The sequence below is a fragment of the Fulmarus glacialis genome, unplaced genomic scaffold, assembly GCF_000690835.1.
Source record: "Fulmarus glacialis isolate BGI_N327 unplaced genomic scaffold, ASM69083v1 scaffold7890, whole genome shotgun sequence".
In the NCBI taxonomy this organism is placed as follows: Eukaryota; Metazoa; Chordata; class Aves; order Procellariiformes; family Procellariidae; genus Fulmarus; species Fulmarus glacialis.
The window spans coordinates 1-24795 of NW_009187046.1; the positions used below are offsets into that span (position 1 = coordinate 1).

The 24795-nt window shown below is 37.6% G+C and overlaps 1 protein-coding gene across 1 annotated transcript; it reads left to right on the forward strand.

The window, feature by feature from the left end:
• Positions 1-2336: 2336 nt before the first annotated feature.
• Positions 2337-17800, forward strand: ACOX3 (acyl-CoA oxidase 3, pristanoyl; the record flags this gene model as incomplete). Its single annotated transcript, XM_009573600.1, has 11 exons — positions 2337-2433; positions 2852-3034; positions 4443-4565; positions 6187-6307; positions 6798-6917; positions 7597-7710; positions 9499-9614; positions 12251-12425; positions 12941-13008; positions 13691-13777; positions 17381-17800. Coding segments are annotated over 11 exons (1324 nt in total), but the record flags the coding sequence as incomplete, so codon positions are not given.
• Between the last annotated feature and the right edge of the window lie 6995 nt (positions 17801-24795).

A 24795-nucleotide genomic window follows, 5' to 3' on the forward strand; every position in this document is an offset into this window, starting at 1 on the left:
CTATGATTCTATGATTCTATGAATATAAATAGTTTTCTACAACTGCACAGCTTTGCTGAATGAATTGAACTAATCACTACAGTGTAAAACACAAAAGGACAATTTGCCATCTTGTTCATTGTCATGACTACCACAAATCTTACCGTTCATCACACACAGGACTAAACATGCTCCAAGTATGTGTTTGCAAAGAGAAGTCCCAAGAGCTGGAGCCCTTTGAAATTTCTTCCTAATCTGTGCCCCAAAGATTGTATCATCTCTCTGTTAGGTCAGCTCTTCCTTTAGTCTGGCTTATGATTCCAGTTTTTATCACCTATTCAATAGCTTTTTAAAATAATATTTCTTTGCTTTCTTCCATGCATCTTTCCCTGTTTGGGAGGGATCCTTTATAAACATCCGTGAAGCTCTGTTACTTCCATCACTCTGATTCCTCCTTAAAATTCTCATTTGCTCTAATGGCTTATAAAACAATGCCAATGCTTAACTGTCAACATGCTGTGACTGGCAAGTATCAGATCAAGAAAGTATTCTTCAGTAGTTAGTGTCCGCCTCACTGTTTGTTTGAACACATTTGTGGTTTCTTGCCTTATGCTTGGATTGTAAGCTCCTAGGAGGAAGCACCTTCTTGTAGTTCTATGGATGTACAGTAGCTAGGAAAAGAGAGTGCTAAACTAGGGACCTAAGCCTTGCCACACACACTCTCCTATAAAGTAATGAGAAATAATAATAATAATAAAGATCAAGTTTGTCTAACATGCATGCTGTTGCTGAAAAATATTGGAGTTGCTATACAGTTTTAGTTGTGATGGATTTTATTTGGCATATAGGGAACAGAGAATGTGAATTTAACCAAAAGATCTTTTCTGAAAGAGATTTTTTATTTTCAGTGATATGAAAAAAATATTAACAAAGATGGAGATCAGATTTTGGGAAATTCTGAATTTGCTTCTCTTACAAAGTAATGTTGTCTCACTGAAACTGGCACTTAATAAAGCACTTTTTAGCATCGTTAAGGCCAGTAAGCAGCTGGTTCTTGGTTAGGATAGCATGCCTTTCTCTGTGGCTAAGTCCGAAAATACTGTGTATCTCTAAGGCTGAATAAATTCAGTATGCAGATATGTTTCCTTGGAAACAACTTGTAATTTTAAAGCACATGCAGCAGTGCAGCCCTTATGTAATTTATTAATGTGAAAGACCTGGCTCTCGTGAGCCTTATTAAATAGATCAGCCTGTATTGGCAGGAAAAAGGAATTTACTTTGATTACAAATACAGCTTTTCAAGTGCTATTAGATACTGAGATATTCATGAGTGGAACTGATATTACTGCTATTGTGCCAAGTTGTATTGCCTATTTGGGTGAAACAGTTCATACACTTTCTTCCTGAAGAATATGAATACTCAGGACATTCTGCCTATTCTAACAACTTCCTTTTTTATTGCTGCTAGGGTGCCACAATTTAGAAAAGGTTATCTTGCTCTTCCTTTTTAGGATGCCACATTCCAGGGAACAGAAATCCTAGTTTGAGTTTAAACAAAGGAAAATTCTCCATTCAGTTCCTTCTCAGGGCACTATTTCAGCTATGTCCTGATTTGTATTGCAATAACATGAACGATCCTCACAGATCTGTATTTTAGACTCATAAAAATATATAGTGTCTCTATTCCAAAGCAGTCTCCAGACTGGACTGAACAACACTTCAGTAAAGCACGTGGTTCGGCAGAATTGTTTGTGGCAGGGAATTATTAGGAGTCAGAATGGCCCAGTCAGGTTCTAAGCAGGAGAAGGAAGTTGTTCATCTTCCTAAGCTTTTCGATAGCTGAGATACCAAGCTAAGTAACTTCCCTGAACTCATGCAGACTGAGAATTCAGTTTAGGTTTCTGAGCTGTCGGTGAAAGTGTCTGTCAAAACTGCCTCTGTATAAGGTCTCGAATAAGTAACTACCTGTCCCTCCCCTCAAACAGAACACATTGCTCATCCCTCCATTAGTTGTTTACTTCTTTACTTACGAAGCTGCTGAAATGGTCTCCTAGAGTCAATGAGGTGTCTGTTTTGGTTTCATAAGCATCATCTTTTTTTTTTTAAAAGCAAACTGAAGAGTGATAACAAATAATTTCCCATCTTGAATTTCCTCTGCTGCCCTGAGTCTGAAAGCCTTTGTTCTCCCAGGCGTACTCTCCTAAAATTACCTACCTGGCTTGATGGACACTGTTTCCAGTTCACTGATATGCCTGAGATCATTGTGCAATCGTGTCTTTGTTGTGACCTTTTTTCTGTAATGTAGACACCTCAGACTATGTCCAGGTAGATTTTACATTGTGTTTTTGTTTAAACAGATTTGCCATGTTCCACAATGTCAGGATACCTAAAGAAAACATACTGAATATAGCTGGAGATGTCACAGCTGAGGGGAAGTACTCAAGTTCAATCAAGGTATGAATCAAGGTTTTGTTTCATTAATACAGTTCATTAAATATACAAACGTATAAGTAGGTTAAGAGATAGAGCATGGGCCTCTCATGTTGGGAAGTACTAGATACTTGGACTTAAACAAGGCTGTTGACGGTTTCACGAGATAGTCAGAATGCTGGTTTTTTAATTGCCTTTCAGAGATGTCTCAACTCACCTTACTGATTTTACTGACAACTTGTTCTTTGGGCTACCCTGCTGATCCCAAAGTAGTTTCGAGAAACTGCTTTGAGTCTTGCCTGAATGCCTTATCTGAATGTGTCAAGAAACAAAATTGGCCAATCTTCTGGGCTTCTGATCATGCTACCAGAGTTGTATCTTTATGGGGGATGTAAATGAAATGTTAGCATCACCATTCAGTCTGTGCCTTTTATTCATTCAGGATGTTAAAGAGCGTTTTAGTGCAGCTCTGGGATCCTTGTCCACTGGCAGAATTCTGATCACCGCAGTTTCCATGACCAATTTAAAGCTTGCCTTATCAATAGCCATTCGCTTCTCAGCAGCTCGCCGTCAGTTTGGACCAACTGATGACGAAGAAATACCTGTTCTTGAATACCAAACACAGGTAAATACTTCGGAATTCACATCTACAGACTTTTATATAATGAAACTCAGATTCAGAGCTACTGCAGATCAAAATAGCAACAGTGAAGTTAGTGAAATTAAAGTTGTCTATGTCATCTGAAGTGTCATTTTAGTGCAGCTGTGGGGATTCATTCCAACTCAAGATCTTCTCCTGGCATGATCAGGCTTTTGACATAGGTTCTTGGAATAGCAAAACCCAAAATACTCATGTTTCTCTGAAGTACCTAGAAACATTTATCTTCTAAAATAGTAACCTTTTCAGAGAAAGACTGTCTTCTGTGCACACAGAAAGTACTGCAGATGTAGGAACTAGTATTTGTTTAAAAATGTCGTCCCTCTTTTGCTGCTATGCTAATTTTCTCTTTTTTAGCCTTTATGCTGTAAAAGTATAGAAATCAATTAAATTCATTATGGTGAAGTCTCAAGCTAGCACTAATTTTTAGAGGAATATAACCAAGGTTTTTCTCCATATTATGCAGATGAAAAACACCTTTTGCTCTGAAAAAATAGAACAAGAGTATGTAGGGTAGCTGGGAAATAGAGAAAAGTTAGATCTGCTGAATGAGAAAGGTTAATATATAAGAAGTGCCGAAAACAAACCTGCCCAGTTTGTCCTTGCAAAGTGGGTGCTTTTTTCCAGGTTTGCATTTAGTCTTGCAACTTTAAAAGATTTCATGGGTTTCCACAAACTGGTGAAAGCTGCCTTCTTTCCACCTCTTGTGAATAAGCCAGGGTCTGCTTCCTACTATTCTTCAACTCTCTCAATTTTTCTCAGTTTTGGCTTGTTCTGTGGGCTCTGCTTGCTGAACCTCTCATTCCCTTCTTGCTCTGCCACAAAAGCTTCCTCAAGCAGTTTCTCTTTTCCTTCATGGGCTCCGAGTTGCATGGAGCAGCAACAATGCTTTTTTCTCTGCTTCCCAGCCCTGTATTTTTCACAGAATGCAACCAGCATTAACATACATTCAGCAGTGAACAAGCAAGTGAAACAGCTACAATCTCTGTCATGTTGGTATTGAAGAAACACATGAATCATAACTTGGCCTGGCATGCCAGACACTGTATAAACACAGGGTAAAAATGTGTCTTTGGTCCCCAAAGCTTCAGTGAAATTTTGCATTGGTTTAACAGAATGTTTATCACAAATACATAAAATGCATGAACTAGAATAACGTAACTGTAACTTGTGTATAGAGTAGTTACATTTAATTATGTTTGTAGATGGTTATTGTTAAGTTCTCTTCTCCATGAAACAGTTTTCCAATTTGAACAAAGTAAAAACGAATGGGTTGGTTCAAGATAATTACATATATATAACAAGATAGTTACATATATGTAACTATAAAAATATATACTAATTTGCGATCAAATCTATTTAATTTTTATTTTAGCAATGGCGTCTTCTTCCTTATCTGGCTGCTGCATATGCCTTAGATTATTTCTCCAAATCCTTGTTTGAGAACTTCGTAGAATTTTATGCAGGCTTATTGACAAAGCAAAGGAGTCAGAGACAGGTGAGATATTTACACATTTCTTCTTTGCTGACTTCTTACTATAATATCTGGAAATTGTTAAATGAAGGACCTACTTAGAAGTCTTAGGCCATCTAACAATGAAAATGCTAGAGCAATGTCTCAGAAATATGGGACATAGAAATTAATGATTAAAGCTGCATTCAGAAAAGCATCCAAATTAGTTTTGATGGAGTGGTTAAAGTTTTATTGATTTCTGTGGGATTTAAGGTTATGTTCCCTTGCAGAATTGTTTATCATAAATATATGATGATAATGCAAATGCTTGTAACTGTTGTAAATGATACTGCAGGGGGCATATATCAAAGACTTTCTGAAATGATACTATTCTTAATTCCTGCACAGACTCTGTGAGTCTGGCTTGAGTTTGCAATTCACATTCATACATTAGGATAAATATTTTTGGAGAAAAAAGTTAAGGCTTTTGAGTCTTAATGCTGAATTTCCCATCCACAGTCAGACCATTGGAAATCACCCCTTTACAGAGGAAGTAGTTTGATCTGTCTGTCTCTGTGCAAGGACTGATTCTCAACCAAAATAACTGCAGTATGTTTTTTTTTATAGCATATAAATTTTATTTAATTTTAAAATTTTTGACAATATTAATTTAGGCCTACACACTGGCTGTGTATTGCTCAGATCTCACTTAAACACTCAGGCTTTTTTCAGCTAAAATAAAGCTTATGAAGGATTTGTGTACTAAAGCTGGGTATTCTAATTTCTCATCTTTGCACAAACCAAATCTGTTTGATTTTTTTAATCTGATATTTTATCTTCGGAGGCCTCCAGTGCAGTCACTAATCTTAGGCAAAACAGTGGCTATCAGAAAAAAAATTGTGATAGAAAAAAAATCTGATTGTTGACAATATTAAGAATGTAATCCTTATGAATTCCTTTTGTTCTACGGGAGATATTAAAAAACAAACAAACAAACAAAAACAACCAGGGAGTTACTCTTAAACAAGCTTCGGTAGTATCAACTCACTATCTCCAAAAACTGGAATTCCAAACACATTTTCAAAGGAGGGCCAACAGAGTTAGTGTAAATGCAGGCTACTGTGATTCTCTGGAAATTGAGAGGATACATTTAAGTTTTTCTACTCTTTGCAAAAGAGTAGAAAATGCTTGAAAGATCAGTGAAAACCATGTAAAGCAGTAAATATTATAAATATCCTCTTGCTGACTGGGGAGAGATTGCTTATGTCACAGAGGGAATAGAAGCTTTCTCTGGACGTGCCACCTTCAACCATCTGCCTCTCCATCTGTGGGAGGGAAAGGTCGGCAAGCAGTGAACTACTCCATGCAGTGCCATGTCAGCTGGCACATCTGAGCTAAGATGTACCCATGTGTCCATTACCTGGCACAAATTATTGCTGTCCCATATAAGAAAGTTAGTGCTGAAGGTTTTTCAGTTGTGGCAGGGTTTTTTTATGGCAGCGAAAAATATGCTCTGCCCTTACATAGATCTCAGAAAATTTTATGTATGTATTGCCAGTTACTCTTTTCTTCATTATAAAGCAGTACATGTAGCTATGGCTTTAACTGGTCACAAACTTACTTTGTGTAAAAGTTATTACTCACTTGTAACTTGTTTTTCACAAAGGCTGATTTGGGACGTGAGATTCATGCCTTATCTGCTGCCAGCAAACCACTGTCGTCTTGGATTGCTCAGCAGGCAGCCCAGGAGTGCCGAGAAGCTTGTGGAGGACATGGTTACCTTGCCAGTAAGTTACAGACTACTGCATGCACTGATCAGAAAGAGAATGGTTATGTTGATGTGTTCTTTGACTGTTGTTGTATCATGGTATCTGAATTTTAGCAATATTTTTAGAAAGGGTTTTTTCCTCCTCTCCATATTTTTAAAGTTCATTTCATACCTGATACCACAAAAAAACCCTAAACCCCTGCAGCATCTGCACCAGCATTTGGACAGACTCTACATGTGATTCAGACTCAGTTCCAAAAATAAAGATGCAGACTTTATAGATGAAAATTCCCCTTGTAAGATGAATGCCACACTTTTCTAAAATCTTTTCAGTATATTCATTTTCACAAGCTAAACAGTGAACTTTCAAGCTCATCTGTTGGTAACAATAGCTATACATAGAGGAACAGACAACTCTCTTGCATTTTGTCACAGAATAATTATTTAATCCCTCTTAGCTTCCTTTAATACATTGCAATATATTAAATTGTGCACTTGTTCTTATTAAGTGAATCGTCTGGGTGAAATCCGAAATGACAATGATCCAAACTGCACATATGAGGGAGATAACAACGTCCTGCTTCAGCAAACCAGTAACTATTTAATGAGCTGGATGAATTGCATAAGAGGTAAGTTTTCATTGTGGAATCCTATGCTGGACCCAACAGTGTGTAGCTAATGGAATTAGGAGGTAATTTCATACTGAAAGCAATTGACAGTCATTTAATTATTTTGTAGAGCATAAATAATGTGCTACAGACTCCATCATATGATAAATTCACAATACACAGATATTTGCTGCAAGAAATATTCCTTCTCTGAAGTCTTGCAGCAGCTAGCTAGATGTTTTGCCATCCCTAATCAGGTTAAGTGGTATCTTATTCCCTGAGAAGTGCAGTTTAGTTCAATGGAACTACTCCTAAAGTCGTCGTAAGTCTGAGTACCCTCTGCTCATTGTACTTAAACCAGTTCCTATCGCCTAACTTGGTAGCAATATCCATCAGTACATTTTGTAGTTCTCTAGATTCTGTTTCCATTTTCTGGCAGTGAGTTTCATCAGCATCTTACAGAACTGGAAAACTCAGCAATAGAAGTTGAATCTTATGGGGCTTATAGGCAGTGATATCAGGTTTTTCAGCACTTGTCCACCAGTCCTCATTTGGCTGGACTAGGCCATAATAAAATAAATATTATGGCCTAATTGCATCTGGCCTATCAAGTGTATGCATGGCTTTGTAATAGGCTTTTAGTTCCAAAGATTCTGATTTCTTTTCTCATAAATTGTTTTTATTTTCTTTGGTATTTCAGATAAAGCTCCTTTTGAATCCCCTTTTGGAACAATAAATGTTTTGCAAGACTACCATCATATCCTTGGCTGGAAATTCACAGCCACTAGTGTTGAAGATTGCATGGACTCCTCAGGTAGCCTTCTGCTGTTGTTAAACTGATTCTAGAATCTTAAATTCCTTTCCAGAGGAAAGGATCCAGAGATTTGAGATTCAACCTCTGCTACTTACTAGATATTTGTCATATTACTATTTGCTGACTTTCTTTGTATTATATGCATTTCAATTTACTAAGAACACAGTTTGCGTTTCAAAATATGTCCTATTGTCCCCAGCCTCAATTCTGGAATGGAGGAGAGCATCAGATATTTTTCTTCCATTTTTGTTCCGTTAAAATAGCATTTGTGATCTAGGTTTTTTGCCACTGTATTGTTGTTTTCAAGTGAAACTGTTGTAGGGGGCATTGATTGCCACTACCTTCTGTCACTAAAATACCTTATTTTAGAAAACCATACAAGTGATTTAGAAATACGTTGAAAAGACTTTAAGTATGTCTGCTTTTGACAGTTGCTTTTGGTTGCATAGAGAAAAATGAATAATGGTTTTCCTGGCTTACTCTGCTATAATCAAATCAAGTACGACATGAGATGCCATTCCCACTTTTGTATCACTGTGAGCCCAGATTGGTCCTTGGAGGCAAAAATTAACAAAGAAATGAGCAGATAATGAGATAGTGACAGGGCACTGAGCAAAAGTGAATCTGTGAAACTGAGAACATACTGGGGGAAGAAACTCCAGTCTTAATATATAAGGGGCAATCGAGTTGATTCCTAGAATTCAGTAACCACTTCAGTGTTCAAATAATTGCAAAAAAGCTGAACTTCAGATAGCGATGCATAGTACCAAGTGAGGTAGTATCATAATAGCTATGAGGTAAAATCTGAATAACTTCAAAATACAAAGGCTTTTAAGAAAAAGACTAGTTCAAAACAACTGCTTCCTTTCTTCTTTGTTGTATGTCTCCAACTTGTGAAATTCAGCAGAGCACAAACTGATACCTAAGCACATGTTCTCTCCTCTCTTGTAATACCTACTGAACCAGACTATAGTTTTAAAAATACCTGAATCTGTTTATTGTTCCATTCTGTCAGAACCTTGACTGTTAATTTAGGTGCCTAAATTTAGGCAGCATGTGAACACTCACAATTGCCTAAATAATATTCTACGTTAATTCTTAAGCTAAGACACAAGCAAGCAGGATTCATACAAGAACTTTATGCTGAAGTACTTTTTTTGTTAATAGTTCCAGGCTGCTCTAAAAATATAACACACTTATGTACAAAGCAGGTCATTCAAATGTGATTACATTCAGCCACCTTCGCAATGTTAGAAGTCATGTGCTTCCACAAAATGTGGACTGTCTTCTGTTCTTGTACTCTCAGAAGAGACTGAGTACCTTGCAGACCTAAGTCTTAATACAGGAAGAAAATAAAAAACTAAAAAAATTCCATCGAGTCAGAAGTCTAAATTGAGCTGTGGCTATACCTTGTCTTTTAGCTTGAGGTCAGTTTGAACCAGTGTGTGGTCAGGCATGGTGTGTCTTCACTGTGCAGTTACAATCTGACTGTCTTAGAATCATAGAATCATAGAATCATTTAGGTTGGAAAAGACCTTTAAGATCATCAAGTCCAACCGTTGAAGTGGGAGCAGCCTGAGGGGCTCCCCGGCTGAGGCGCGCTATCTTACCCTGTTGTTATTTATTACATCTACAGTAATGGGCAAAGTGTCATGTTAATGAATTGATTAATTAACACTTTCACTTTTCATCTCAGGTAACAAAAACTGAGACTGCAGTAGAATCTGCATGTGACTTCTTGCATTATAAATGTGAATGTTAAGAATTTGGGTTTTCTCTTTTTCACAGTTCCTTTAGCAGCATATAAATGGCTGGTTTGCTACCTGCTACGAGAAAGTGACCAAAAGCTGAGCAAGGAGAGGCAGTCTGGGCGAAGTGATTTTGAGGCAAAAAACAACTGTCAGGTAGTACTTATTCAACTTTCTTATTTTATTTACTTATTTTCATCCAAGTTTGTCGGATCCTGTTAGTTTTATCTTCTTGTGTCATGAAGTACAATTTCCTCAAGCATAAAGCTGCAAGTCAAATAACTAATAAAATGTAATACCTGTCCATGTGCATTGTATTGAACATGATAGCAGGAGGACAGTTACCATCAGCAGAAGTCTTCCAGGATATATTTCCCTTCAGAAAAATTGCGGGCATGTGCTGGGTGATGTCTGTAATTTTGATAGCACAACTTCTGAAAACTAAATCTACTACTATTAAATCTGCTGCAGCATCTGATTATTACATCTCCATCTGCTCTTGTGGCCAAATACATACTGTAGGAAAGAATCTTGCTCTGGCAGGTAGGTAAACTAGGTGACCTAATAGGTCTTTTCCATCTCTAATTTCTATAGTGCAAAGTACTCATGAAAAATACCAGACTGACAGCATTGGAACCTGAACAGGAAACATTGACAATCTACTTATAGCAGATCCACTCTCTCATCAGAGAGTTTTAACAGCTAGGAATGGCTTAACTCCAAATTTCATTGTATATCCCCAAGCTCCCCAAATTCTTCCGTTACCTCCATGAGAAAAACTGGCTCACATCCAAGGAAAGAATACTTGTCATTTGTCACTAAGATCTGTTCCTTGAAGGTGGCCAATGTCATTCACCTTATCTCCAAAGCTCATTAAAAAACATCAGGAAGGAATATTGAACTCTGCACCTAGAAGGAGCCAGCCTAGCTTCAACAGGGGATAGTCTGTATGAAACAACTGGTAGATTGGAAGAAATCTTTCCTGTTTTTACCCTAGAAGCAGCTTATTAGAGAAACTCTTCAGGGTCAAATTCAGAATGGGAATTGCCAGAAATTCAAGTCAGATTGCCTGTCAAGTTGGCCAGCTCTTGGAAGGCTGGTGCCAGGGCCAGTGTGTTAGGGAGTATGATTTGCTCAGAATTATGAAGGTTCTCTTCTCTTTTATGTTCAAATGTTCTAAAATTTAAAGATACTTAGGCACAGAACTGCTTTTGAGATAGGCATTGATACACCTTAGGTCATTAGGTTTTCTTTTTGCTCTACAATTCATCTTCAGGGCAGTAGGACTTTTTATTTTAAATGGCATGCCTCAAAAACATCTGAAAATTATTTACAAGCTGTGCTTTAAAGACGTGCACATATTTGATTTAAAACTTCCTGGGCATGAAGAAGCACTTTTCTGTCAGCCCAGTGGCTGATTGATATATATTTGTTCTTGCTATGGGAGATCTGGAAGAGATTCCTAGCCTATCACTAGGTTATTTTGGTTTGGGGATAGCTTGATAGAAACAATATAGAAGTGCAAGCAAAGGTGAAGAAGGAAATAGAATTATAGGGGAGAAGAATAAAGAATTAATTCTTAATGCTTCATTTGTGATGTTAAGACTTATTTCCTTCTGACTAGGGAATTGACATTCATATCTAAAAAAGTCAGTCTAGTAAGGGAGAAGTCCTCCCTAATCCTGCAGAGGATAGATGTTTATTTTGCAGTTCATACTTGTATCTGAGCTTGGATGTAAGTATGCCACTGAACAGCTATCAAGAGAGAGACAGTAATGTTTGGAATAATGCCTTTTTTAAATGCCACTGTGGATTTAAATGCAAGGATGATGCAAGTATTTAAAAGAAAAAAGAAAAACTAATCAAATAATTCTAAATGAAAAAAAAACCTGAACAAATGGGCTGAAAACAAACACCAGTTTACAGCATTGCAACAAATCAGCCACAACAGCAGTCGTTTCATATTCCCCTTCTGTTCACCAACAAGAATGTTTTCAGTCAGCAGTGTGTTTCATGGTAGGACATATGCCACGATGCAACCAAGGTGTAGTATATAAAAGTTGACAAGTCCTATGCGAGTACAATCACTTAAGGTTTTATACTCTATATTAACAATAGCTGGTGACTTGCCTTTCTGATCAGATAGTTGGCAAGGATTAGTTGGATAGTTCTTTCAAAACATACCACAATCTATTGCAATCCATAAACAGAATCCACTTATGCTAACATGATCAGATTTTTTATTTATTATTTGAAGGGACTGTAATAAGTTTTCAATAGGTTACTGAACCACTTTGAAGATTTTATCCTCTTTATAAAACTCTGCATAGTATTAAAAAATGTAAACCTATCTTTATGTTCTTAGAGTTATATGGGTTTATTAAAGATCCTAAAGTCAGCAAACCTGATTTTGCATGGTCTTCTCTCTGATGTTGCTACTTGACCCCATACAGTCTGCATGCAACTGCCAAATTACACTGGTAACAGGCGTACAATCTGTGCTTCCTTTGGATTGGTATAAGAGAGTACCCAAACTGGAACACAGTGGAAAATTACAATCTTATTTCTAAGACGCATTTCATGAGGCATTTAATGACTAACCTTTGCAAAGACATTGTAGAAAGAGTTTTCTCCTAGAGTTTCTTCTTAGACTTTCTTTAATCTCAAGCTAGGTCAGCAGATCTAAATCAACAAATCTCCACTAACTTCACCAGAGCAATGCCATTTTGCACCAGCTGAGGATTGGTTCCTTGTATTTTTTTACTCAGTGTCCTTCTTTTCTGTTTCCTAAGGTGTACTACTGTCGATCGTTAGCCATTGCTTTTATTGAACAAACTGTCTTACAAAGATACCATGACTACACTCATGATCCCAGCATACCACCTACTCTGCAGCCAGTGCTTAAGAATCTCAGTGCTCTGTATGGACTGTGGTCTTTAAGTAAACATCTAGCTGTGCTCTACCAAGGTGAGATCAGCTCCCTGAATATACCGTGCATGTCACTTTTATAAAGTCCTAACTTAAAGATTAGGAATTTTTTTTCCCATGTTGTATCTTGGCAGCGGGAGGGAATCCTTATTAGGATTTAGATTAGAGCATTTTTCTTACTGCCTGTGTAATACAAAACAATCATTCTGGACAAAATTTTCGGGAGCAGGAATCTGGAACGACAAATTAACCCAAAAGACTCTCTCTTGGCTCAGAGATGATGGAGGACTCGCAAGTTTTGCTGTGGTCCAGTGCTTGGGGGAGAGGATGGGGAATAGGCAGCAAGATGCTGTAGTGTAGCTTGTTAATGCAAAAGGATCCAAATGTCTTAGATTAATGGTTTTGCAGTCAACTCATTAATGAAAGACAGTCAATCCAATTACGCATGAGCATCTGTTTAGTCTCTTGAATACTGAACTGATAAACTCCTTTGTAAAAGGATTGTATCAGTGTAATCTTAACTGGTATAAGCTTCTTTGTGAATGTGTTTGCAGGTGGCTATGCTTCAGGTGAACAAGCTGGTAGATTTATTCAGAATGCTATTCTGGAGCTCTGCTACAGGGTAAGCCTTCAATATTGTTTGTTGTGATTAAATAATAATGTAGTTTATAAATACTAAAAAAGATATATCAGTTATTCTGTACTTCAAGGGGTAAATTAGCAGGATAATACATTAATAGTTTCTGAATAACTTTCTGTAAAGTTTAGTAACTCATTGACCCTGAATCTAGTCCTAGTTTATTTACCAAAAAACGAAAAACAACGTATCTTACAAAATAAGACTCTATCTGTGGCCTTGCAATCTTCATTACCAGTGAAATACTGCAGTCCAGTTCTATTTATTTCATTATTGTGTTAGCTCATGAATTTTTTTTCTCAACACAAAAGCTTTTCAAACTTGATTATATTCTTCGCAGGTAAGCAAAATTTCAAAGAAGAATCTGGACGTTATGTTTTTAAAGTTCAAAAATATGTGTTTTCCTGTGTGTAAACAGTACCATCTTGGTTAAAAAGTGTTTTAAAACCCATAAGCAAAGGAGGAAAACATTTAAAATACAGTCTCTTTTGGCAATTACCCTGGGAATTAAAAAAGCAAAATAAATCTAGACTCTTAATTGTGGATTTCTCTTAAGTTACCAATAGCTGGTACTTTATGAAAGTAATCTTCATGCTTCTCTGTAGTTCACAGCTAGCCATAGACAACTACAGAAGTTGCCGAATGTATGTCTTTTGCTTTTAAACAGTTGAAAGATGATGCAGTTGCCCTGGTTGATGTCTTTGCTCCTCCTGACTTCATTCTCAACTCCCCCATTGGTAAAGCTAATGGAGAGGTAAGAAAACCCATTTTAAAATTTGTAAGTTTAATCATTAAGAAGGGTATTGCCTGTAAATAGTTATAACCTATTCAAGAACTTCACAGCTACAAAAGAAAAGGAAGACACTTTTTCAGTGGAAAGTACCAGAGTTAAATTGATGTCAGGAAAAAAATGACATTTTGTATTTGCTGGAGATAGGCTTCAATGGGAAACTCATACAGTATTGCTCCAGTTTGCTCTTGTGGGCATCTGTGCTGCTGAACAAAAAAAAAATAAATTATACCATCTCCTAAGACTCCTTTAGTATATAGCTTAATATCTTGGAGAGGTAGTAAGGTGTATTTCTTTTCTGCCTAGGACTTTTGCTGCCTTTATTCGTATTCACATCACACCCAGTTTGTGTGATGTGCATATAAATGGTGTAGAAATTATTTATTTCTTTTAATTCTTCATAAAAATATTTATTTTAATAAGAGAAAGGAAAATGTAAAACTCATTCCAGTTAAAAAATATATCAGAAATTGCACAATTCTTTGAGAATTCTGTTTATCCAGTGGGAATTCTAGGATATGACAGAGTGTCTTGTACTAACCAGTGCAAGGTACAGCATTACCTAAGGGATGTCAGTAATCTTAATACAGACTTGAAGGGTGCTGTTTTGTTAGCACCTCTCCTTGCTTTAATGAATATATAATCCATCCTTGTTAAGGCTGAGAGAGACTTTTTTTATAAAGTCTAAATTACACAAAGCAAGAGTTGAATCAAGAAGATAAGAATGGCCAGTTGGATCCAGTTCACAGAATACTCTGTAACTGACAGAGGCCAAGGAAAACACTGTATGAAACAAATGAGATATTGAAGTGTTCTTTCCCTGGTGTCTCAACTGCTGGCAGTTGGTGGTTTAAGAGATATCTCAAGCCATAGCTTGTATTTGTATCATTCTGTTTAATAGCCACGGATGTATCTACCCTCCATTCATTGTTCCCATCCATTTTCAAATTCAGCAGTCTTTTGGCTTCCAAGACACCATAATTTCCATAATTTGAGTATTGTGAAAAAATATTTCCTAATCCCAGCCCGTCTGTGGGGCCCTTTTCATTCCTCTGACGGGCCTTGTTTTCCTTTCGTTTATCTTTCCTAGTTCGGACATATCCTTTCTGAGGTGTCATAACCAGACCTACAAGCAGGATTCAGGATGTGGGTGGACCATGGATTTGGCTATACTAGGTCATGGTCCCTCTCTGCTTTTTTTTCCTTGACATACTTAAAGAGCTGTATTTCATTCCAAAGCCTCAGCAAACCAAAATTCTTGCTTACTGGCCAACCCTACTCAGCAGAGCAAGCTGTGGGATAACTATTATGTAGAGACTAGTGTCACAGTACGGTAGTTTGGTTTAGTGTGGATAGACCCTGTAGAGAATCACTGGAGCCTGGGGAGACTGCCAGGAAGTTTGACAGGATTGCTGAGTCAAGTGTACTCAACGCTTTTCAATATTCTCTGTCTGCGTCTTCAAGTCTAAAGTTGTCCATCGTTCCCATGGTGATCAAGCAATACAGAAGGCAGCCCAGATGTTTCTAACTAGACCCTGAACTAAGAGAATGATTACTTTGGTAACACAATCTCTAGAAATAAGGGAGGAAAGGCCAGCTCTACATATCCAGCCATCTCAACAAGAGGACTATAATCATCACTGGAAACTTTGTTTCCGTTTCCGTAGATTTTTGAGGATCAAATTAATGAAAGGGGTCGTGGGAGGGAAGCTCCAAAGGTTACTCTGAGAGAAGGAACATCATCTGTAAGAATGTTAAGAATATCTGTATTGGCCAAAAGCCCATTTTCACCTATTATTCTGTCTTTAACAGAAGCTGTGAGCAGATGCTATAGGCAGCGATATAAAATACGGTGCAAGTACAGAGTGATCTGTTCCTAGAACATTACCCCCTTTCTAGCAGTCAACTGGAGAGTTCTTATCAGCAGCTGATAGAGCTGTCATGTAATGGATTTGGCTAGCTCGTTTTTGGCTAGCTCTTAGCTCACACAAATACAGAAGCCACAGAGGCTTATTAATATTAGAGATTAATACTAGAGATTAATATTAGGAATATCATGTGTGAGACATGCAGATAGGACTCTAAACGTTACTGACTTCCTCATGTACTAAATATTTGGTAAGGTTTTTGTAAATTCATTGAGTCATATTGAGAAAATAATTTCAAGCAATGATATTAATCCCATGTTCTGCAGAATTCAGGAAGGTTTTCTGAACTGCCTCTAAGTCTGTGGTTTTTAACTTGTGTAAATATTTTCAACTGAAATTTGAAAAAGGCTGCCAATCCCTCACTCAAAGAAAATACTTAATAAAGTTCCTTGTCTCCTGCCTGTCTTATATTTAATTGTCTATTCATTGCTATCTTTGCAACTTCTAAAAACCAATGCAAACATTTTAGTAAAAATTACAGTATGGTAAAGAATAGATTATCCAAGCATAACAGGAAAATGAATTTAATTCAGGATATCCCATGTTGTACTGCAGTGGAGTGCCTTGCACCACAAGCCACAGATCATAATTGGAGCAGAAGAAAAGTTTCCAAATTTGTTATGGGCAGCTTTAAGCAGTGAATAAGAATTCAGATTCTCGTTAAAAGAAACTTTGATGGTGTGGACATCATTTCCCCATAGAAGCTTTGACAATCTCAGCTTAAGTATGCAAAGGTATCGCCACATTTATTTCAAGATTAATTAGAAATCGTTAGACAATATTAAATCAAACTTGGAATGGGATAGATAGTTAACACTAGCCCACGTAATCAAGGTAAAAATATATTATATTTCAATATTTATTTAAATCATCACAAATATATAGGGCCAAGCCATCTTTTGATGCAGAAGAAAAGCTTTGCACATCACTGACGGCTTTTATACTACGTTAATATTGTATTATACTGTATTCCAATGTACTGCTGAAAATATGGCCTTCCTTTCCTCATCTTTCTATAACATTATTTAAAGTTTTAAGCTTCAGTTAATTATGAACTGCCAAATATTGCTAAAATTACACTTCTGCAGAATTTACTTCCCGTGTACTTTTTTTTAACCATTCCACGTAAAATTGCAAATTGATGAAGATGATTAACATTCTGCTTATGAGAGAAGAATTTCTTATGCTTAGGTCGAACAGTTCATGTCTGGGAGAGAAGTTACGTTACTTTTCAGAAATGTGTTGAAATAAAGGTAAAAATAGATATGCACAAGTGCTGTCAGACACAGTTTTCAGGTTTGGACAGAACAATTATTAGCTTAATCTAACCTTGTTTCCAAATTTCTACCTTTGATAACACAAGTTGTCAAGTTGAAAACAAGAAATTATAAAGATTACTGGTTTCCTGCTCTTATGCCAAGGATGTTCTAAATGATTTACACAGGTATCTGATGTTTACAGTACTTCAAGTTTTGTGCATTATCTTTGTGTTTATGCCTGTACATAATTATTCACATTTGTTATCTAGAAATTCAATCACAATCTCATTTCAACCAATAAGTTAGATAATTTATCTTGCAGAAGTTTTCTTTCATTTATTGTCTGTATGAATTAATCCTTTTTTATTATTATTTTGCAGTTATATAAAAATATGTGGGCAGAGATCCTTCAAGGCAGCAAAGCTCTGAACAGACCTTCATGGTGGGCAGAATTTTGTATTAATAAACCTGTTACAGGCAGGCTGAGGTCAAGATTGTAAACCAAACAACTTGTAAGAGGCTGGATGGGCCTGAGATGGATACCATATTTCAAACATCAGGAGGAAATGAGACCATATGTCGAACACTGAAAATGAAAGAGATTTTCATAGAGAAGTGCCAAGTTTTAAAATAACTTTGAAATCAAGTCCAACTTGGTCTCAGGGACTGTTAACATAATAATGACAGGAGCAAGAGCAACACATCTGCACACTATTCATATTTACTCAATTAAATACAAAAAAGTAAAGATTCGTTATGATCACTGCTTTGCAAAGTTTCCATAAAAAAATGTTCCAATCAGTCTCTTGAATTTACTGTCATATTACAGAAGTTAAATAATTAAAAAACATTTCCCACCAGGGATTATGAATAAGCTGAACAAAAGCAAAATAAAAGAGAATGTGAAGAAAAAAGAAAAAAGACATCAAGAACACCAACAGTGATAAACCTGTGTTAAGGGATAGGAATCATTTCCGACAGCCCCTTTGAAGTCTATGAAGCTATTCTGATTTACTTCATATGCCTCTGTGTTAAACTACTTGACTGCTCTTTCAGTGCAAGAGGGGATTGGGATTTTAGATAATCTGTCTTTGAATTGTGTATAACTCTGTAGGTAAAATTAATTGAAAACGACTCATTTATGCATCTTTTTTAAAAAAATGTATGGTAATGCAAACTTGTAAGTCTTATATACGTTCTTGGTTGGTATAACGTTTTCAGCACTGCAAAACCAGTATCAAGCCTGGGATACGTTGACACACATAGAAACTGCATCTGTGTTCTAGGTCAGAATATACTCAGATGAATTATTATAAATATGGTCTTATAAGAACATACAACAGTGGTAGGCATTATTGAACATATTAGGATATTTCTCTTTCAGCTGTATTAACTATCAAATATTTTTATTCACAAATGGAAGAGACACTAACAAAGCTTTGAAAATTCAAAATATTTTATGTTTTAGATATGCTGTGAAAAACAAATTAATTTTTTCCTTTATTGTGTCTATGAACTGAAGTACTGATAAGACCTAATTCCTGTTGCCCTTACTGTTGTGAGCAATCCTATCAAGCCAAAGAGATTATTTTGTAAGTTAAAAAATTGAGTAGTATTTATGGCTAATCAGGGATGAATTATGGTTTGGGTTATTAAATAACTGATTTCAGTATTTGAGTGTTGAGCGGAATCAGACCCTTGTCCTTGTGGGGTTTTATAATTTCATCTATTGTTGCAGTATATGAAAGTTTGTAAGTCTTTACAGACTGCCACAATGTGACCAAGTAGTTCTATAGTGACTTCTTTGATTCCATCTAAATCTGACACAGCTCAGGAAACATTTAATGGTTGGAGAATGCGTTGAAAGCCCGGTGTTAAAAAGATTTCTCAGAGTACTGCAAGGTATATTTATTTACTAAACAGATTTTTTTTTTTAAGTTTTTGTTTGTGTTTTTAAGAGCAGTTTGTCAGAGAACCTGGGGACGCCAAGTGCGTAATAATACAAGTACAATTTAGGACAGGCCAGACAGAAGCTTTATTAACTACGATCATAGTGGGAAAACATTTGGAGGGCATCTTCCCCTCTGCTCCCCTGTTCCTAGCCAACTGATTGCAGAGACCCAATTTATATACCATTGCAGAAAAAAGAAAGAAAGAGGTGAGGAAGAGCAACCATTTCAATGTTAACAAAGCCAGGTATCCATCCCTGGAGGCATAGACTCCTTAGGTAGCTTGCTAACTGCCACAATTCTAAGGAATCAAACAATAAATAATACGACTATATGAAGAGATGGCTCTTGGTGGAGCCTGTCGTAGTGGCACAACGTGTGTTATCTTAGCTCAGAAGTGGGAAGTTGGAAACAATCACAGACTGTTAGCTTTTAGTCGAAAGGAATGTTCTTTTAATAAAGATAACTTGTAGCCAGACCTCTTGATCTTAAATATTAATAATTTTACCGCCATAAGTTCAAGGTCAATTAAAGACGATCACTCTCAACACACTTCAGTTAAAAAAAAAAAAAAAGCAAACAAAAAAAACCACCAAAATGTGGAAACTGTCGTTTATAGTCCCATTGGAAAAATGGATAAAAACTATCTTGTTAAACCTTACCTGTATTTTTTTTCCGAACATCATTTTCTTTGCCAGAGATAGTGTTGCCTGTGGTTTTTCTGTTTCTTTCTTCTAGTCTAATGAGGTACCATAATTCAGGATGTCCCAATAGAAGCTCTTTGTCTAGCTATTGAACTGTAGGAATCAGTTAAAAGTTTAGCCTTCTTTGCTGAAAAAAAACCCAGTGTAAAGTATTTATTTTCTTTGAACTGTTTTGCCTCTTTTAATAATGTCCAATAGGTGGCATCATCCCATGAAAAAAATAGATCAATACAGCTAAATACCTATCATTAGATATTAGGGAGTAATGCAGTCTCATTATTATCTTCATCTACTTTTTGTATCTCGAGGAAATCCAGCAAGTCTCTTGCATTTGTGCAGACCTGAAGGAAGTAGGCAGAGAAATTATGCCCAATATCCCGTGTGAGCACCGGGATCTCTGACAGAGGAAGGGGCACATGGGGAAGAAATGCCCTGCTACGTAAAATGCACAGACCAGTAGCATTGATCTGTCACTCCACGTTCTGTACTATCAATTGATCAGCAGCATTATTTCACTGTCTTACATGCATGCAATTTCACCATCACCTCTGAGCTCTTCATAAGTTATATGGTCTTTTCCTGCCTCCTTCCTCACAGCTGGGAAGCAGAGCTGTGTATAAGTCTTGCATATAGACTCTAAGTCTATTTATGAGGCCTTTGTAGCCCAGAAGGAAAAACAAAGGTGTTTGACATGTAGCTTAAGCCACCTTCATCCAAAAAAAACCCCTGAGGAATCATCTGTGTCACAGTAGAACAGAACTGAAGACCCTGTGAGCCCCAAAGATACCCACCAAACACATGACAAGAAAAACAGACGCCTCTGTAGAAATATATCCCTAAGCTGTTCCTGCTAATCTTGTTTATTATGACTATTTAGTCAACATCCAAACTCCCTGATAAAAGCTGATAAGGACTGTACAAACTGGCAGGGAAGTGTGCTGTTTGGTCTGAAAAGCTTCTGACTTCGACTAGAGCAAGCGCTGCAGAGAGTGCCTCAGTAAGAACGTGATTATGGGCAGGCCAAATGCGTTACTCAGTAAAATGTCACAATTATGGACACTAATATGAGCTGTCACACAGCTTGCACTAAGCTTAGCGCTTCATGGGATCCTTGGATACCCACACAGTTAGTGGCAGGAGTTAGACACCCAAGCACCAAAGCTGAAATAGGTAAAATCGAAGCAGGGGTACTGTGAGGCCTTGGGGATTTACTCTTTACAACACCCCACATCTCTCCACCCCTGCCATGGGGTGATGGTGGCTGCTCACCAAGACTGTTTGCAAGCTCAGTGCCAGGTGTCCAGCAGCTGTTGGGCTTTATGTGCTGCCAGCAAAGGCTATCTCCGTTTACTCTTACAACTGGCACAAAGCCATGGCGCAACGAAAGCAGGCTCATTCTATGCGCCAGAGCCACTCTGCACGCAATAATTGTCAAAACTCTTAATATTTGCTGAATGAATATCTGGATAACCATTCTTTAATCAGTTATCACTATGAATTTCTGACCTGTATGTTAAGCCAGACCTGCATAATCAAATGAGCAAAATGTCCTTTTCCTCTGAAGTCAACAATAAGCCAAAGGTTCTAGAGGTCTTCTACATCCAGCTTCTCAGAGCAGCAGAAATTGTAAGTGTGACCTTGCAGAGTTGCAGCATGGGGGGAGAAAGATGTCATGAAATTTGGCATCCAATTCTCTACTAAATCATAGAGCAATAATTCAACAACTACCACAAGATGTCATTATTATATGCAGTTTGTTCCTCTCTACAGGACATTAAATAAAAGAGGCCTCTGGCAGAACAGAAAAGTCATTTCCCTCCCAGTTCAAACGCCAAACAAAGTTCTATGTGTCATTTTAACTTGGTTGGGGAGCTGGGTCAAAGGCTGTCAAATAGCTTCAGTCCAAAACAGTTTGGCCATGGGAATCTGTCCTTTCAAGCTGCCACAGAAGGCAGCTAAATCTGTCACCAGAAAGTTGCGTCCAAGTAGGCCTGAGAGAGCCCCAGCCTACTGCTCCCCCTGTGCCCGTGATGGCTTGTCTCCCGGATAGGGGCATTTTTCTTCCATGTGGCTTTGTCAAACCACCTACCTGCCAAGGGTATTTCAAACTGGTTTCCTCCGTGATGTGGTATTTCTGCTGATGTGACAGTTAAAGCAAAAAAGCTCTTTTCTATCAGAAAAAGCCCAAATTGTTCATGTGCATTGGGACACTGAGTGCACACATCTCCCTTGCTGATGTGGCAAGGTAAATACATGAATATTTAACATCACCTTTTGTAGGAGGGATGGTGTCAGGCGAAAGACTTAGGGAGCCCGATGGAAGCCCTACCGTCTTTACAGCTGCAGTTCTGTGGGTACAGGTTTCCCAGAGGAGTTTGTTTTCTGCAAAGATAAGTAGACTCATATGCTGCCATTTCTGTCTGAAAGCCTCTTTCCCACTGTAATAAATGATTTATCATGTGTTCTGCAGGGTAGCAAGTTTCTCTTCTGTTTGCCTTTATCCATGTGTTTTCTTTACTGACTTAATGTGTTTTCAAACCTGACCGGTCTCTCTCTCAGATGCAACCGTATGGACCTCACGGAGGGCTGTGTTTCCTCTCGTAGCACTGCACCTCCATGGGCCTTAGCAATGTTTTGTTATTCCCAATTCTCGTTAGCCTGAGATCAGAGTAAGGCTCCAGATCATTTTAGCTCGGTTCACTGGCCTAAGGAGCACCACCAGCAAAGGCGAGCTCGCTGCGTGAGACATCCATGTGATAGTATAATCTGAGACAGACAGATCCAGCCACGGGAAGGTCAGCTGTGATCACAGCAGGCTGCCCACAACACTGTCAGTGGGAACAGAAGCATAAAGCTCCACTCTTCTCCAAGCGAGTCAAGTCACAGGTTTATCAAGTACAAGCAGAGCGTTTCACATCGTTTCCTTTCAGAAGCAGAAAGAGGGATGAATGCAGTTTTTGCTGAGAGCAACAGTTCTGCTGGCTACCTCGCTTTTTTCTTTACCAAATTTTTGCAGTCTGGTTTCATTTGTTCAGCATGGCCACAGCATGAATCTCTCTTGAATAAATGCAGTTTCCCTCAGGATTTTCTTCGCTGTGTTTGTCAAAGAATAGACCAGCAAGTGTGTGGCTAGGACAATTCCCAGCAGATTTCCTGAAGCAAGTTTACACATTTTTTTTACATTTTTGTTTGGGAACTATAGTCAACTTTAGTATCCAGCATCTGCTGAGATTTGCAGAAGACTCCAAAGACTCAGTGTCAGTGGGCAATAGCCCCCTTCACCTGCCCATGTTCTTCCATCCTCCTGCAGAGTGCCCACCCCAACTCATTTCACTTCCTTGTCATCTTCTCTGTACTCATAGCTTTGCTAAAAACTCTTTTTTGCCAAACCATAAAATATCCATTCTTATTCCTCCTTATATTTTTAAATTGTAAGTTCCTTGATAGAGAAAAAAACCCAATTCATAATGATAATTTGGTTTAGAAGGGTAATTGCTTGCAGTGTACGTGCCACGAAGAGATAACCAGGAATTGGAAAACAGCCCGTGGAAGGACCAACATGGAGCTCTAGTTTGGTCAGGTCTGTGACTGCGATAGAGATGTGCCTTGTGATATCAACGAGTGATCCATGGGCCAGGACACCTTCTAAAGCATCTGGAGAAAAGCAACTCTACTGCCAATATACCATACAGCACATACCGCACCCTGGCCCTACCACCTCCACGAGGTCTTTTGGGGCCACCTGTACATGAGCAATGGAATACCATTGCCTGAGAACGAAACCTCTTTTAACAGTATAATACGTTATTTTTGTAAAATGTAAGAATCAAAACAAGAATCTATAGTCATTATTCCCTATAGCAAAAATACAAGCTGTGATGATAAAATTGTTTATAATGAGGCAAAAAAAGTACTCAACAAGTAGTTCTCGTTCTGTTCACATGCTTTTGTCACCAGGATGTGATGAAATACTTTCCAGTCCCTCAGTAACCCAGGAGGATGTTAAGCATCATGTGCTATGGTAAACACTAAAATCAGCAGACCCATATAACTGGCAACAGAAGATTGTGAAGACTTGACTAGGAAGGTCATTGGCCTACTCATACTCATTTCTGTTATATTTAAGAGTATCAAAGAAATTCCACCAGATTAGAGTTTGCTGGATATTATACCAAAATTTTAAAAGGACAAAGAAGTGATGAACATGATTCTATCACAAGCAAAATAATGGAAAATCTGAAAGAGGATTCAACTAATAAAATAATTAGCATATAGTAATAAAATAAATATTGATCAGAAATTTTATGGAAAGTAGACTTTGTCAGACAAACCTGATTTCATTCTTGGAGGAGTTCCCAGGTATCCTCAAACTCTGTTTTTTGAATATATGTGACACACGATGTACACATTTACCTCGAAGATGCCATAGTTAGTATCACATGACACTGTGATAAAAAAATCAGCATTCTATCTATCAGTAGAACACACTTTAATTGGATTAGGAACTTCCTGACCAACAAGATTTGAGAAAGCCATCAGTGGAGAAATCATTGTGTGTGCTTTAGGGATGTTATTAAGGATAATCCTAGACCTGCCACTGCTTATTATTTTCCTTGGCGAGGTGGAAGTAATTCTAAAATCTCTTTTACTAAAATGTGCAGAATTAGTGGACTGGTAAATAAGGGTGAAAACAGACTTGACATACAGCATATTCTGAAATACTTAATAAGTTTAAACCAGGCTGGTTTTACAACTCCTTCAAAAATATAGGGATAAAGAGAGATTTTGTCATTCTATGTCAGACAGAGCTGGGACGAGGTGAATGCTTTTCTCTCCGCACTGGCTGATTGCTCTCATCAACAACTGACCTGCATTAATGTATTTGGGAGAGAAGGATGTGTTTTACAATTTTTTTACAGGTTACAGTAGCATTACAGGAAGAGTAAGAAAACATGAGATCCTTACAACCTTGACATGATCAGAGAATTGTTTCATGTCCAGACCTAGTTTTAAAAAAGCCACACCCAAAGTTAGACCCATAAAAATGCCAGCTTGCCTGGAAAACGGAAACTGTGTTGTGGAAAGTGAAAATTTCTACGAGTAATTCTGTCTCTGCTCGCAGAAACCAGGTGCCAGACTACT